General features: G+C 38.7%; 1 protein-coding gene across 19 annotated transcripts in view; it reads left to right on the plus strand.

The window, feature by feature from the left end:
- Positions 1-15,774, plus strand: part of TBC1D5 (TBC1 domain family member 5) — a 247,210-nt gene that overhangs the window by 226,286 nt on the left and 5,150 nt on the right. For all 19 annotated transcript variants that reach the window (XM_088654079.1, XM_088654076.1, XM_088654084.1 and 16 more), the window contains 3 exons: positions 1,846-1,945; positions 8,461-8,540; positions 10,031-10,207. In XM_088654079.1, the coding sequence (XP_088510205.1) occupies positions 1,846-1,945; positions 8,461-8,540; positions 10,031-10,207 (357 nt within the window). The remainder of the gene's footprint in view (positions 1-1,845; positions 1,946-8,460; positions 8,541-10,030; positions 10,208-15,774) is intronic.

The following is a 15,774-nucleotide window of genomic DNA, read 5'->3' on the forward strand; positions in this document are numbered from 1 at the left end:
AAGCATCCAGCTCACTTTTGGGTTTAATTGAAGTGGTTGCTGAGTATCTTTAGATTACAGTGGTCTAGAGGTGTGTGTGGGAAGTGCTTGCTGCAGTTTCCTAGAAATGAACTTCCCAGAACTGGTGACAGTTTTCTTCCCCTCAACAGAACAATCTCATGGGTTGAATTTTCTCCTTCTTAGTTGTTTCACAGTGGAACAACTTATTCAACATCACTATTGTTGCATTCCTTGCTTCTACTAGCATTACTGCTGACATGTTCTTGTCAACCCTGAAATTATTAGCTGTGAGAGCAGGTGATCTTTCAGAAGTTAAAAGTTTCAAGCACCATGTTTTTAAAAAAATCTTAAGTGGTATTATAGCAATTGCTTTGTTGTGTCTGTTAAAAAGGAAACTTAACAGGTTTGTTTAAGTAATATTGAATCTGTTTTAAGCAAATACTGCATAGGCTATTTCATTTTGTAGAGGTTTTCACTAGTTTAATAATTCCCCACAATGCTTGGCTGACATAAATAATGTAACATTCATGAAATCTTTTGCCAAGCAATGGTTGCCAAATTGCTGGTCTCCAGAAAAGACTGTCAGCAGTTGATAAGTAGCTACAGCCAGTACCTTTTAATCTAGAATCACTTTTAGAGTGCCAGTCTGCTGAGACCATAATAGAATGGTCCCACAAGCAATTGGTTAACGTATCAGAAAGCGTTCCTCCCAAACTTGGGTTTAAGGACTGACTTAGCTACTTTCAAAAACAGTTTCCAACATAGCAGACCTTTACACATACATCTTACCTGCCATTTCTCTAGACTGGGGTCTGAATTTAGACTCTTCATTTACTTGGTCCTGTATAAATTTAGAATGCCACAGGAACCCGTGTGAAACTCTGTTGTTTTGCTCTTCTAAAAGTCTGGCTCTGCAAGTGTGTCTGAATAGCACCACAGATACTCTTCAGCCCTATTTCCACACAAAAGAATTTTCTGAGGGCATTTGAAAAGCATTAGAGTTATGTAGGGCCCTCTAGTAAACTTACATCTGTTAATAGCTAAGAAATCTGCAGTTAATTTAATGCTACTGACTCATGACTACAGATATAACACAATTTGCAATCCTGCCCATATGTCTGTTGTAACAAAGTAGAATTGCATTGTTTGATTAATCTGGGAAAGAAGATTACACTCATAATTACTGGTAGCATGAAACATGTGATGCCTTTATAATTTGTAGAATAAAATAAATACAGACCATTAGAGATTACCTATAGCCCAGACCACTTTGGCAGAGAGAGAAATGATGCTCCCAGTAGTGATAATAATAATCCTAACCCGCTTACCTGGGTGAAAGCCCCATCAAATTCAATAGGATTTCCTTACGAGTAGGCATGGTTAGGCTGTAAATAACTGATAAAAAGGTTGCCTCGTCCTGCCTAATGGTAAAGCCAGTTTCAAAATTATGCCCCCTCTTGACAGTCACAGAGTATTTTATATGAGGCTGCACCACAGAGAGAGATACGTAGCAAAGCAGGGCTATTCCATTGCCTCTACTGCAAGACCTGTGGATTTAAGTTAGACTTTTACCTTTCCTCAGTCATTGGATTAGATGACCCTCGTGGTCCCTTCCAACTCTTCAGGTCTATGATTCTGTCCTATCACCACAAGTGGATTAATTTCTGGAGAGTTGTTATGAATACAGGGTTGTAGGCAGGATACATGGAGGAGGGGGGGGGCAAGTATGCCACTCTGAGATCCTTTGAGAAAGGGTTTGATAGAAATGTAATTTAGATAGATCATGAATAAAATATGTTATCAGTATACTTATTATTAACTAATTCATTAAAATTTTAACTATAGGAAGAAGAACTGGAAGCCCAGATTTCATTTCTCCAAGGGCAATTGAATGAGTTGGAGGCCATGTGCAAATACTGTGCAAAGATGATGAATACACATCTGGGTAAGAAGATGCTGCTCTGTTAATGCCACTGTTTATTAAATTTGGGTATTGCCTTTCATCCATAGATGTCAGGGTGGTTCACAACATGAAAATACTTTATGAAAAATACAGGATAAAAATAGGAACAAAACAAAACCAATAATCCGCCCCTCACAACAGATTTAGAAGGGTATCTATTAGATGTTAATCAGCCACGGACTTGGTTAAAGAGGAACGTTTTTGCCTGGCACCTAAAAGTGTATAAGGAGCCAGCCAAACCTTCCTAGGGAGAACATTCCGCAAATGGGGAGCCACTGCAGAAAAGGCCCATTCTTGTGTTGCCACCCTCGGGATCTCTTGTGGAGGAAGCACACAAAGAAGGGCCTCAGATGGTGATTGCACGGTCTGTGTAGGTTCATGTGGAGAGAAGCAGTTCTTGAGGTATCGTAGTCCTGAGCTGTTTAAGACTTTGTAGGTCAAAACCAGCACTTTGAATTGGGCCCGGAAACTTAATTGGCAGACAAGTGCAGTTGGGCCAGGATTGGTGTAATATGCTCAAACAGTCTTGCCCCAGGGAGCAACCTGGCTGCCAAATTCTGCACTAGCTGAGGTTTCTGAACCATCTTCAGAGGCAGTCGTTAAACACAATGTGTACACCTTCTGGGTATTGTCTCCCAAATTTAGGAGATGTATCACTATGTCTAAAGTTTTGTGTATAGAACCATTTTGCAACCTTTGAAAATTCAACTGTGCAATGGGAGCATTGCCAGATTATGTTGACATGATTGAGGCTCATATTACTTTCCTCTCTTGACCAGACAAATGAAATGCAAAGTGTATCTGACCTTCAGATAGTCTGCCAAACCTCTGCATAAATCTTCATTTAACCTTATGCTATGATAACTGTTATGCTATGATCGTTTTGCACAATAGAAAGGCCATCAGAAACGAGGGGGTGGGTTTTCTTCATTCCTTTCTATAAATCTTAAGTGGATTGCTTATGCCAGTAATTCTGTTTTCTGTTTGCATATAGAGAACTTTTATAATTTATTTTCAGAGCTGATACATGGGCAACTTACTTTTACCCCAGGTTTGCATGTCTTTTCATTTGTGTGAGCTTTCTTTTCTTACCTAGTAAGGTGTTTATCCACATCAGCCTCAGAATGTTCCTTTGAGATCTATTTAAAAGGAACAGATTTTGAGTTCAATTTGCAGATTTCATTGTTTTTAATACATTGAGAGAGGTGCACTAAATTCCCCCTAAGTCCATGATAGTTTTCTCTTACCCTTCAGAAGGTATGTATGTAGCATGAAACTGACTAAGAAACCTACATGGTTCTAGTTACAGGTAGGTAGCCGTGTTGGTCTGAGTCGAAGCAAAATAAAAAAATTCCTTCAGTAGCACCTTAAAGACCAACTAAGTTTTTATTTTGGTATGAGCTTTCGTGTGCATGCATACTTAGTCAGATACACTAGAAACAGAAGCAACCAGACCCTAATATATATTCAGAGGGGGGGGGGTGATGGGAATGGGTGATGGGCTGTAAGAGTGGTAAATCAACAGGTTTACCACTCTTACAGCCCATCAAGATTTCTCCTACTTTGTCAGTGTCACTAGAGTGCAAAGTGAATATTCCTGGCCAGGCAGAAAGCAGCTAAATCTTCTTCAGCCAGTCAGTGAAAGGCCTTTTCTTGCTGTTCAGAATGAAGTACTGAAGACATGCTGTTTTGAACATCAAGAAAGGGGCTTTCACTTGTTTTCATTTTTCTTTTTGTAGAAAGAGCACTTCTTGTGCACAAATTCACTTAAGATTTTAAGGATAGCAAAGCACGCACACACACAAAATGAAACCAGGCCTGCATATCTGTCATTGCAGTGACCACACCAGGAAATATAAGGTAGAAGGATGTTTATTACTGAATTAATCCCCACTCATATAAACACATCATTATATTATTTAAGATTGAAATATGTTCCAGGCATAGAAGTTCATAACTCTCATATAAATACATCAGTTCCATATTCTAGGCATCGGCTATTTTCTGTCCATTGAAAGGATCAGAGTATTAATAAATAAAAATTCATGCTTGAAAACACAGTATGATTTGGTAATTTTTTGTCTTAGCATCCAGTGTACTTGGAAATGTTCCAACTCTAAAAAATATGACAGTTCTGCACCCAGAAGGTAGTTGAAACTATGTCAGCCATATGCTGATTATTTGGTGTTAGAGCTTTTATCAGCTCCTAGACTTCGGGTCAATATACTAGTTTGCAGTATATATTTGAGTATTTCTAATGGCTTTTTCATGCAAGCTTGCTCTTCTGCACTTAGCTAAATATCTGGGGAGGTAACTAGAAAGTATGGGGTGATATTTTGGTGATCTGTAGCAGAGTTTAGAAACTGTGTTATGCAAGGCCTGGAGAACCATGCTTTGTAGGGTCCACACCATTTCATATGTAACTTCTCATCTTTCTGACCAACTGTGTTGTGTCATTGCATCACATAAAGTGTATGGGAGGAAAAATATTAAAATTATGCATGAGTGCAAGTACCACAACCATCTACAGGTGGACCAAGACCAGCAACCTTAATGCTGAAGCTAAGCAGATCTGATCAGTTCCTAGACCAAGGAAACTCCTTGGTAATCCAGTGTACACTGCCCAGAGTTCTACTAAAATAATTAGGATATAAATTAACATTATATATTTATATAAGCAATTAATAAAAACTGCTGGGATCACTCAAAAGCTGCTACAGATTTTAACATGGTATAATTTTGTTTAAGATATGTTCTGAATGCCTCCTTGATACAAATTCAATTCTCGGGTTAATTTTTAATTTTTTCAGATAGACTATCTTATTCAGCATATTCAGTCAATTTTTGTATCCACTCTTGTCTAGAAGGAATTATGTCGCTCTTCCACCTTGTAGCTATAAGAACTCTCGCTGCCACTTTTGCATACAAAAAAGATCTTTAAATTTTTTAGGAATATCTGAATCATTAATGCCCAACAGATTTATAAATTGTGAAAATATTAATATAAAAATAGTATTTTGATATGGCAGTAAATTCATGTAAAAAGAATTAAGGAATAAATGGGATGTTAGGTATAAAAGATAATGAGATTTTTATTTTTATTGTAACATGAAATTACAATCACAAATTTATGTCCTAATTTTTATCTCATTAACAGATTGTGTAAAAAAAAAATCATTTTTCCTCCCCTCTTAAGTTGTAGCGCTTTTCAGTATTTTTGTGTGTGTATGTAATAAGCATGTAAAAATAAAACAATTTTTTTGAAAAAGCTTTATGATAATCCACCAGGTGATTTTTATACAACATACTACAATTAGATTTGTGATTGTTAAAAATGTTCAAATTTCCATATCTGTATGATGGCATCATCGTACTTCTACTCAGACATACCTTTTTGTTACCATGGGTTTGATCCTGAGGCTGCCAAGATTATAATTGTATTCCCTGGAATGTGAAGGAGGAAAAGATGAGTTAGAGCGGTAATTTTTGTTTGTGTGTTTATACAAAAGCTTTCTCATTAAATGTTCATCCACTTCTTTTGCTGCACCACACAATGACAACATAATTATATATTTGGGACCCTGCGTCTATGTTACTATGGAAATAAATGTGGTGTCTTGAATAACATAAGTATAGCATGTGTAAGAATGATAAATTGGTTCTTGTGGTGAAAACTGATAAATGGGGGAAAGGCTTCAGATTGTGTAGTTAGTCCATTTTGTTAGGTGCAAAGAGCTATGAGAGCACATTTCTTCAGCATAATATTGGAGAAACTTTCTTACTTATTAATGTTTCAGCAGAACATCACTTTGGTACCTGTTGAGCAGATCTAATGAATCATAAGACTAGCTGCCACACTTTGATTGAAACGTAGGGATTTTTCTGCCTCACTCATAACACTAGAAATCAGGGTCATCAAAAAAATATTTAGTTGTCTCTTCCCCTTAAGTGAAGCATATCATAGGCAGAGTCTGGATCCAACCCATTCTCTTAACATGTTGTTTTGGGATAAGATCAAATAACTCAAGTCTTTTTAAAACATTGCTGCTATTGTAATGGCGATTATTGATTTCTTACCCGTCCTTCACCTTGAGGTCCCATTGCAACTTTCTGTGCTGTTGGAAGGGAAGAATGGCTTTAGTTTAAAATAGATAAATGTTTGCCTTAAGGGCAGTTATAAACTTTGGAATATCTCTAAAGAAATACTTTATATTCATCTTAGTAAAGTACAATAGATGAATGCATGTGCAAAATGAGTGATTTTAATTCTGCAGTTATTTTAATTCAGGGGTAGGCAACCTAAAGCCCGGGGGCCAGATGCGGCCCTATCGCCTTCTCAATCTGGCCCACGGACGGTAGAATGAGTAGAATGTGTCCTTTTATTTAAAATACATCTCTGGGTTATTTGTGGGGCCTGCCTGGTATTTTTACATGAGTAGAATGTGTGCTTTTAAAAAAATGCATCTCTGGGTTATTTGTGGGGCATAGGAATTCGTTCATTATTATTTTTTCAAAATATAGTCCGGCCCACCACATGGTCTGGGGGACAGTGGACTGGCCCATGGCTGAAAAAGGTTGCTGACCCCTATTTTAGTTGATCTGGAGGTGCTCCATACACTGTATTTGTTTCTCAGAGAAAGCTTTTGATTTCTAGCTTATCTTCCTATGATTTACTATCTCTACCATGTTTATGCAGATAGTACTAACTATCCGCACCTTTGTAATGGTCCTTGGTCTTTTACATTTTTTCCACTATAGCCCCTTTTCCACTTTTTTCTTGTGCAGGTTGCTTATTTTGAATGATATCCAACATAAGTTTCCTTCCTCTCTGCTCCTGTGCCATCCCTGCCCCTCACCCCAACAAATCTGTTCCAGAGTCCCCCAACCCTCTAAAACAGATTTGGCAGGACCATGAGGGGCTGCAGGGAAGAGGGAAGGAAGAACAAATTCTGTTGCATGAGCAGAAATCTGTTCCGTTAGGGGTGGGTACAATTACATATCACCCTTTCTCTGTTACATAACAGAGTTTATATAATACTGCATCCCCTGGCATTTAAACCTCAAGTTTTGAATGATGTACATAGCATTACTCTTGGCTGAGTAGTGTGGGCTGCAGATTACATCTTTTCCCTCGAATTGCTTGTTGAGTTTTTGATGTCATTCCTCTTTACAGCTAGTGCCTGTGATTTAATCCTAACTTATATATGAAAAATTGCTGAAATATATCAGCAGTCTGGAAACAAAGCAATCTTTTGTCAAGAGTAGACAAGTGCTGATTTCCTGAAACAGAATTGTGGCTTTCATCTGCTTTTAAACAACATGACACATAACTCAAGGAAGCCATTTGTGACACAGAAACAGATTTTGTTTGCCTTGCAAATAATTTATAAGTCTCATAATTCATTTTTGTGGTATCAGTGCTCATTGTTCCATAAAAGATGCATCTCATGAACCTTTTCTTATTTTAAGAGAGAGATTTCAAGTTTTACAATTTGAATAACAGCAACATCAGATAGGAAGAATATTTCAAAGCAAAAATGTTTCCAGATGGGCATTTTGTCATATATGCAGTACAAGCTTATCAATACAAAAATACCGACTCAGACTGGGACAGAACTATAAAATTCTTGCCTGCTTTCCTGAATTTAAATATCCCATCTGTTGTTATTCCAGGTGTTCATTTTCCCCCCTGCCTACATGATTGGGCAAACTTGGTACTGTTTAATTTGCTCTGTTAACTCAGGTGCTAAGGGAACCTGACTGCAAATGCATTTGCACATATTCATTCTTAATTTACAATGCTGCCCAGGTGTTTCCACTTGAATTGGGGGGTATAAGACAATGAAGATCAGTAGTCTGATGGAGAGCCAATACTGTACAGCCTTCAAATAGAAAACATGGCCCCTTTCACTCTTGACCTCACAATAGACTATAAATTGTAATCAAATGCAGCATTCATTAAAAGGTAAAGGGGCCCCCTGACCATTAGGCCCAGTCGTGACCGACTCTGGGGTTGCGGCGCTCATCTCGTGTTATTGGCCGAGGGAGCAGGGATTCGAACCGCCGACCTTCTGATTGGCAAGCCCTAGGCTCTGTGGTTTAACCCACAGCACCACCTATGTAGCAATAAATACTGGTTTCCTGCCATATAAAATTAGCCTAAGCAAGCCTTGGTATCACCCACTCCCCTCCTCATGAGGAGGAGATTAGAAAAAATTGCTCTTGTTTTTACATAGCCATAGTTGAGCCTTACACCTGAACCCTAAACTGTGCTTAATTTTAATTATGATTTGTTGAAACAAGCCAGCTTCATCAGGCAGTGTTTCGGTTGAACTGTAATTGTAAGTGTTTTTTTTAAAAGGTTATTATCCAGACTCCATATTTTTTTAGATATATATCAAAGTATACATTCATCTTCATTGCCGCTGGGTTGAAAGTAATCTAGAGGCACATAACCCTGGTGCTTTCTTGCGAAATAATTGTTTTTGGCATTGCAGGAAATATTCAAGAAGTCATTCTTCATGAACACTTGGAGAAGGAAGATGAAATTCTAGTGTCTTTGGCTGGATTGAAGCAGGTATAGATTCTGACAAAATGAAGATTCTATGTATAATATGGATAATATTTTTTGAATTGCACTTCAATAATTTATATTATTTTTATCTGAACTTTGCATTATTCAGGATTATAACTGCTGAACTTTAATAGTTTGTTGAGATTTATTATGATAGTGAGCAAAAGAAGAGTCTGTGGAACTTACTGAAATAATAATGCTGGTAGACTGTTCTGACTTTCAGTTTCTTCTTGCTGCTGTGAGCTGAAGAAATAGTAGCCAGAGTAAAAGGCCACAACTTTATCAAGCAACATGGCAACCAAACTCAAATTACCCAAGGCCATTTCAGAGGGAATCTAGCCAACCCCAATCTAGTCCTCCAGGGCATATCCATGATAGGCCAAACCATTTTAATAATAAATTCCTTCACTAACAGGATCCCCAGTGAAACACCAGGAACCCTGTTGATTCTGTATTCTCTTGTCATCAAAGTTAGAATCATAGAATTGTATAGTTGGAAGGGACCACAAGAGTCATCTAGTCCAACCACCTGCAATCCAGAGATCTTTTGCCCAATGTGGGGCTCAAACCCACAACCCTGCCTCAGTTATGACAAGTAAGACTATAAGCAATCAAACCAATGAAATGACCTTAAAACTTCAGGTCAACAAGAACAATAACCTTAATTTGACTAATTGTGCCCTTTGGAATTCCATAGAAGACCAAAAATACACAGCCAGTGAAGTTGGCATGTAAAGATTACATTCTAGTGCCCAGTAAAGAGAATTTTTTTAAGCCCATGATGTTCCAACAAGGTGAGTGGCTAGATGAAATGTCTGACTCATCTCAATGCTCCAGTTTTGCTTCGCCTTCAGTTTACATAGCCTCACCTTGCAAGATCTCACAGTATCTCAAGCATTACTATCATTTCCCAGAAATCTTGTGAGGCCAAGAACTTTGCAAACCTTGCAATTTTCTAAAGGAATCTGGCAACTTGGCCCCCTCCCTGCCCCATGCAACAGTAACTCACTTTCTTACCACACCCACCACCACTGAGGGATGAATGGTGGGGGACCTTTTAATAGGGGACCCAATCTTTGTTCTTAATATTCTGATGTCATTGTAGTTGTAAGATCATGCAATATGGGTGCTTTCAGTTAGATTATCAGTTTTAATATATGCCTGTTCTCTCTCGCAATTTTTCAGTTCTTTGTGGAATTGTAGGCTGGGTCCATAAAGGGCTCAGATCGATACACTATGGCACATTTCAATGTTTTAATAGAATCCAGGGGAACTGTTGTCCTTTTAAATGCATTTCCTTTATCTCATCATTCTTGCTAGAAGATTCAGTAGCACCCTAATGCTTTTACTCAGAAACACAGTTGTCATTTTTATAAATGTCTTCAACAATTCAGGCAATCAATGCATAAGAAGATTGATTCTGAAGAGGGCCCGGCTTTAAGTGGCAGATGTTGCAATGCAGCTAAATTACTTTCCCCCCTCTTGATAAACAGATCAAGGATATTTTGAAAGGTTCCTTACGTTTCAATCAGAGCCAGTTGGAGGCCGAGGAAAATGAACAAATCACAATAGAAGATGATCACTACTGTTCTAACAATCAGACCAAGGAGACAAATGAAGCTGTAGAAGAGCCTTCAGTTGCAAAGGAGCCCCAGCCTCTAAGGAAGCAGGTAAAGTGCATGCGTTTCAGAAAAGGGAGGTCTAGGGTACTTTTTAAAGCCTTAAAAAAGGCAGAGAGAAACGATAAAGGCCTAATCCAAGGCAAGCAAGCCCCATTGAATTCAAGTCCCAATGGATTGCAGGCTTGGAATTTAACAACAACAACAACAGTTAAGTCACTTTCAAAATAAATAAGTAGCAATAGTAGCTTCCAACGCCATTTGAACCTTTTTTGATAAGAATCTGAATTTATCTTTTAAACTTTCTGATGTCCACCAACATGAATGGCTTTTAGGTGTGACAGGTTCGTGGACCATAAGACTATTAATAGCTACTAGGCATGGTGGCTGAATACAGTGGTATTTTAGTTTTCCAACAGAATGCGTTCCAAACCGTTCGAAAACCAAAGTGCAGCTTCCGATTGGCTGCAGGAGCATCCTGCAGCCAATTGGAAGCCACACTGGACGTTTGGCTTCCGAAAATCGTTCAAAAACCGGAACACTCACTTCCAGGTTTCAATCGTTCAGGAGCTGATTTGTTCAGGAGCCAAGGCATTCAGCTTCCAAGTTACAACTGTACTGCTTCCAGGATCAGAGACAAACACCCCTCTGAAAACCTGTTGCTGACAAGCACAAAATGAGAAAGCTGTTGTCTTTGTATCCTGCTTCTGGGGTTCCCACTTGGGAAACAAGGACTGGATTCAATGGGCCTTTAGTCTGATTCAGCAGGGCTATTATGTTCCCCCTTTGGGGCAAATATCTTTGAAATGTCCTATTCTAATCTCAATTACTCAATTACTAATCTCAATTTCAAATAAAGTGATTGTCTCTGTTGCTTCTCTGTTTTCTTGTATATATGATGATAAGCTGTGATATGGTAAAAGATGCAGAATCTGACTATAGAAACTAGGGATTTCACTACAGAAGATGAGCATTTTTTGGCATTGTTTGACTCTTCCTACTATCTTTGTCTTCTAGACTATCATTATGCAATAACATTTGACCAGGTACATTGCTGCACTATGTCTATTGTCAACTGTTTTGAACCATTCTCCTCTTTCAGCTGTTTGGACTTTTCCTTCAAATCCGTATGGTAGCTTTCTCTCTTGTAAAACGCTCATTCAAGTTATGAAGGGAAATAGCTCTGTCTGCCTTCCATGTAGCAAGCGGTTGCATTAGACTTTTCTGTCTTATACATAAGTGATACATCCATTTCAGAGTAGACGATCATATACAAGCCAAGCACCAGCAAAAACATTCATTTATTTTTAATCCATTCTTCATCATAGAGTGATCTCAGGGCACAGCACAATTATATTTTAATTTATAGTTTTATATTAGAGTTTCAACTATGGTAATCAAACAAACAGATAAAATGATAAGATGGAATATTTGGAAAACCCATAGCGTAGCTGTTTTCTTGAGCAATTTCCATTATTTGAAGAATTTTACAATGGAAACTCCCAAGGAGTTTCTAAATGTTATAGTTGTTTGACATTGGCTTTCCAGTGCTATGTATCAGTCAACTCTTTTCACACATATGGTTTAAGAACCCTTTTTCTGGGTAGTCCTCTTTAAGACATGTGCAACTTTTTAAGAGAAGGAGATTGTCTATCTCAGTACCTTGGAGAGCCCTAAATCAGGATTCACTTTAATATTGCGTGTTAATTAAGTTAATATGGGGAGCACTTCAGATATTTCTGCCTAAAAGCTGACCAGCGAACTTTGTGACCAAAGAAAAAATACAGAATCAGACAAGTTTTACAAAACATAGTTTAGTTTACACTATGGAAAAGTAAAATATTTTTAAAAAACTTTTTTTTAAAAAAGAATTCTGCCTAATTGGTCAGGTATGCCTAAGAGAATAATCCATTCAGTGAAAATAGAAACTTGCAGGATTGGCCAATAGCCTCCCAGCAGTCTTGTCAATACAAGTCAAGCTGCCACTGTGCCCCATCCTGCTTCACTTTTGTCTGTAAAATTTGGGATTTGTGGACATGATCTACATTGTCACCCCTGCAACATAGTCCAATATTTTTCTGTTCATAGCTGTCCAGCTATGGGATGTTGCTGAACCATTGACGGGGCTGGGATGCATACTGCAACCCAAAGTCATATTAACCAGTGTCATTATTCAGTGGTAAATCTACTCTGAATCTTCAAAGTTTTAGGACCAGGTCAGCTTAGACTATCTGCTTAAACATGAAAAATGTGATTTCGAAAAGTTTTAGACTGGATTCATTGCCGTGATGGCTCACATGCTCAGAAGCCTATAACTTGTTGGGTGCTACTGAGAATTGCAATCTGCCTCCAAGATATCTAAGGGAGAATGACAGCTTCTGTTTAGAAAACAGGCTATGTCTGCTTACCTGTTGTATGACATTGTGAAAGCCAGATCTACAGTAAGTATCAGGCTCCACTTTGCATACTGGACTTCCCATGTCGGTATACTTTTATTAGCAAAGAATGTAGGAAATTGCAAACCATTTAATGTAAATTTCATCTCATAAAAAAGCCAATTGATACTTTTCACGGAACAGGTGGGTGTGGCTTAATAGGATTTTCTGTTTATGAATGTTAGGATAGATGGTTTCTGCATTATTATTTTTTACATTTAAGCCAAATATGATAGCCCTTCTATTACTTACTTTGCAAATAATATCCAATGGGTTTAGGTGTTTACTAAGCAATTACACCTGCTTTTCAGTCTGCTGAAAGCCCTGCTAAACATTTTAGAGACAACATTAGAGCAGAATACCAATGCATAGTATGAAACCCTCCTTCACTGAAATAGATTAAATTAGCCCTCTTAAATTTCATGGAGGTTGGGTTCTATCCATCATGCTGTTGTGCAGATTTATATAGAGGCCAGCATCTTTACAACTAAAGTGGGCAAATGCTTGTTCAAATAGGTAAAGACAATGAGATCTGACTCTGGCGAGCTGTCAGATGTTTGGGTGGAGTGTGCTCCATTAGAAAGTGAAGCTAGAGAGCCCTGAGAAGGGGTGGTGGTTTTGTTGCTTTCTGTGTACTTTCATGGAACAAGTGTAAGACAGTGAGCATTGCACATAGCTTTGGTGGGGAAGAGGTTTCTCTATTCAGTGAGCTTGTCAGCTGGTGCTCACAATGCCACTTCCCACAAATCTAGATCACTGTATCTATTCATTGCCAAGAATATGGAACTTTTCGCTCCTGGGGCCGACCACCCAAGGGTCCCACTGCACAAGTGGCCCTTTTAAGTGTTGCTGCCTGGCCAGTCAGCAAGGTTCTGCCCTATCGGCACAGTCACTTTTTTGGCAGGAATCTGCCCCTAGATCCCCAGGCTGTGGGGAATTTCCTGCAACGGTCAAGCAGAGGGAATCGAGGCTAGAGCACGAGGGCTCGCAAATGTCACCCCACCCTACCCTGGGAAGACGGTGAGCAGCCATTGCCAATAATATGCAGCTTACCATAAGAGCAGGCAGACACTAGGACCAAAGTATGGTGTTTCAAGCTCATTACTATGAGGGGGGAAAGAGGCCAAATATACCTTGCTTGGCCTATCCCAGTAGGAATTCTGCCTGAATTTGGGCCCTTGGTATCCTGAATTTAAAAAAACCCTGAAGTGCTAGATGTTTGTCCTCTTCTTTTTCTTCCTTTTTCCTTCTCTTTGTGGGATTTATAAAGGAACAATCTTACTTTAGACAAAAAGAATGTAGATCTGTTCCAATATATATAACATGTAATGCTTACTATATTTTTTATTTCAAAAAAATTAGAGGAAAGGAAAACATTAATATACCTCTATTTCATGTCTTCCTTTGTTCTGCTTAGCTTTAACTTTAATCAGAAGCATTTCTGATTTAAGCAGAGGCTTGACAGGCATATGTCAAGAATGCTTTGATGGTGTTTCCTACTTGGCAGGGGGTTGGACTGGATGGCCCTTGTGGTCTCTTCCAACTCTATGATTTTATGATTTAAAGAAATAAAAGCTTTGTAATGAATTTTCAGAAGTTAAATAAGTGCTATGTTCAATGGCCTATACAGAAATGACACCAGAGCCAACTTTCCGTTTTAATGAGGCACGGTGTGGTATTGTGATATCTTTAGGTCAGGCTGGAAGAATTTTATGAGTGCAACATAAGCTTTTAAAATATTGCGACGAATTAATTGGAACATTTTAATGCATCAGTATCTATCCTATCAAAGTCAGTAGTTCTAAACATAGACTAGGCTGCAATTCTCTTTGAGCAGGCATGCTTTGGATTGAGCTTTTTATGTATTAGCACCAAAATAACTAATTGTATTGCTTTTTCTACCCCTCTGCAGTAGTATGTGTGAGGCAGCTTCAAGGCTGCTACCTCTACTCCATTGTATTGCAATTACGTTGTGGCTGCTCACATTTCAGCTTCTTCTTTTTAACCTTGGGCTAATTCATGCATAAAGTTTCTTTTGCCATGATTACCTGCACACAGTAATTTCCATACAGATGCAACTGTGTTGAAATAGCCATTAATCCAACATGTAGATTAAAAATGAGCCAGCATTTTTAAGTCCCATAGATTTCAGTGGCAGAGTTAAGCAGATGCTTAACTCTCTCCCAATAAGATTAGTGAGGTTGAAAGTTCCAGACGGGGGGGGGGGGGGGGGGCTGAACAGCCTTTCCTCTTTTTTTCTGCTGCCTTAGTTATTATAGACTTTATTAGAGCTAGGACAGTTGAATGCTTGATAGGAAAATTGGGACTTGACCTTTCTCTATCAATCTATCGGAGATGCCAGTTGTCATCTCATAATAAACAAAAGCAGTTGTGTATGTCCGATTGTGATTTGCAGAGAGATAGCTTTACAATAGGGCAGGGGAAAGGGGTGAATTAATTTAGAATTTTACAAAAGGTCGATTATTTATATGATCAGCGCATTATATTTTCTTTATACGAGACCAGGGAACGGTCAAAATTCAGAGCCACTGTAATATTTACAATTAGGGCTGTCAACACGCAAGGGAGAAATCGGCTTCAAATGTTTTACTTGCTGGATTTAAATTTAGAGGGATTTGCATATTCTTTGCATATTGCATCAGTATAGATGTTGAGTAGAGGAAGTTTCAGCAGGATGTTGCTTTTCCTCTATTGGTAGTATAGTTGTCACAAAAACTACAACTGATAGCATTCTCTCCTTTGCAAATTTTAAGGGAGAGGGCTCTGGTGTCTTATAAGGTGGAATGGAAAGAGAGAGTTTGCTTATTCTAAAACTGCTGTTGACATGAAGGGAAGGACAGCTGATTTATCTCTCTTTTATGATCCAGACACCCCTTCTTTCACTGCTCACTATTTTACCACTTCCCATCAGCCACACCAATTTCAGTCTTTCATCTCCTGCCCTGCAAACGCAGAGAGCCGGCGTGGTGTGGTGGTTAGAGTATCAGACTAGGACCTGGGAGACCAGGGTTGAAGCCCCACTCAGCCACAAAGCTCACTGGGTGACCTTGGGTCAGTCACTGCATCTCGACCTTATGTACTTCTCAAGGTTGTTGTGGGGATTAAATATGAAGGGGGAGAACCATGTATGCCAGCTTGAGCTCCTTACAGGAAAAAGTAGGA

The sequence above is a fragment of the Zootoca vivipara genome, chromosome 11 (genome assembly GCF_965207765.1).
Source record: "Zootoca vivipara chromosome 11, rZooViv2.hap1.1, whole genome shotgun sequence".
NCBI lineage: Eukaryota > Metazoa > Chordata > Lepidosauria > Squamata > Lacertidae > Zootoca > Zootoca vivipara.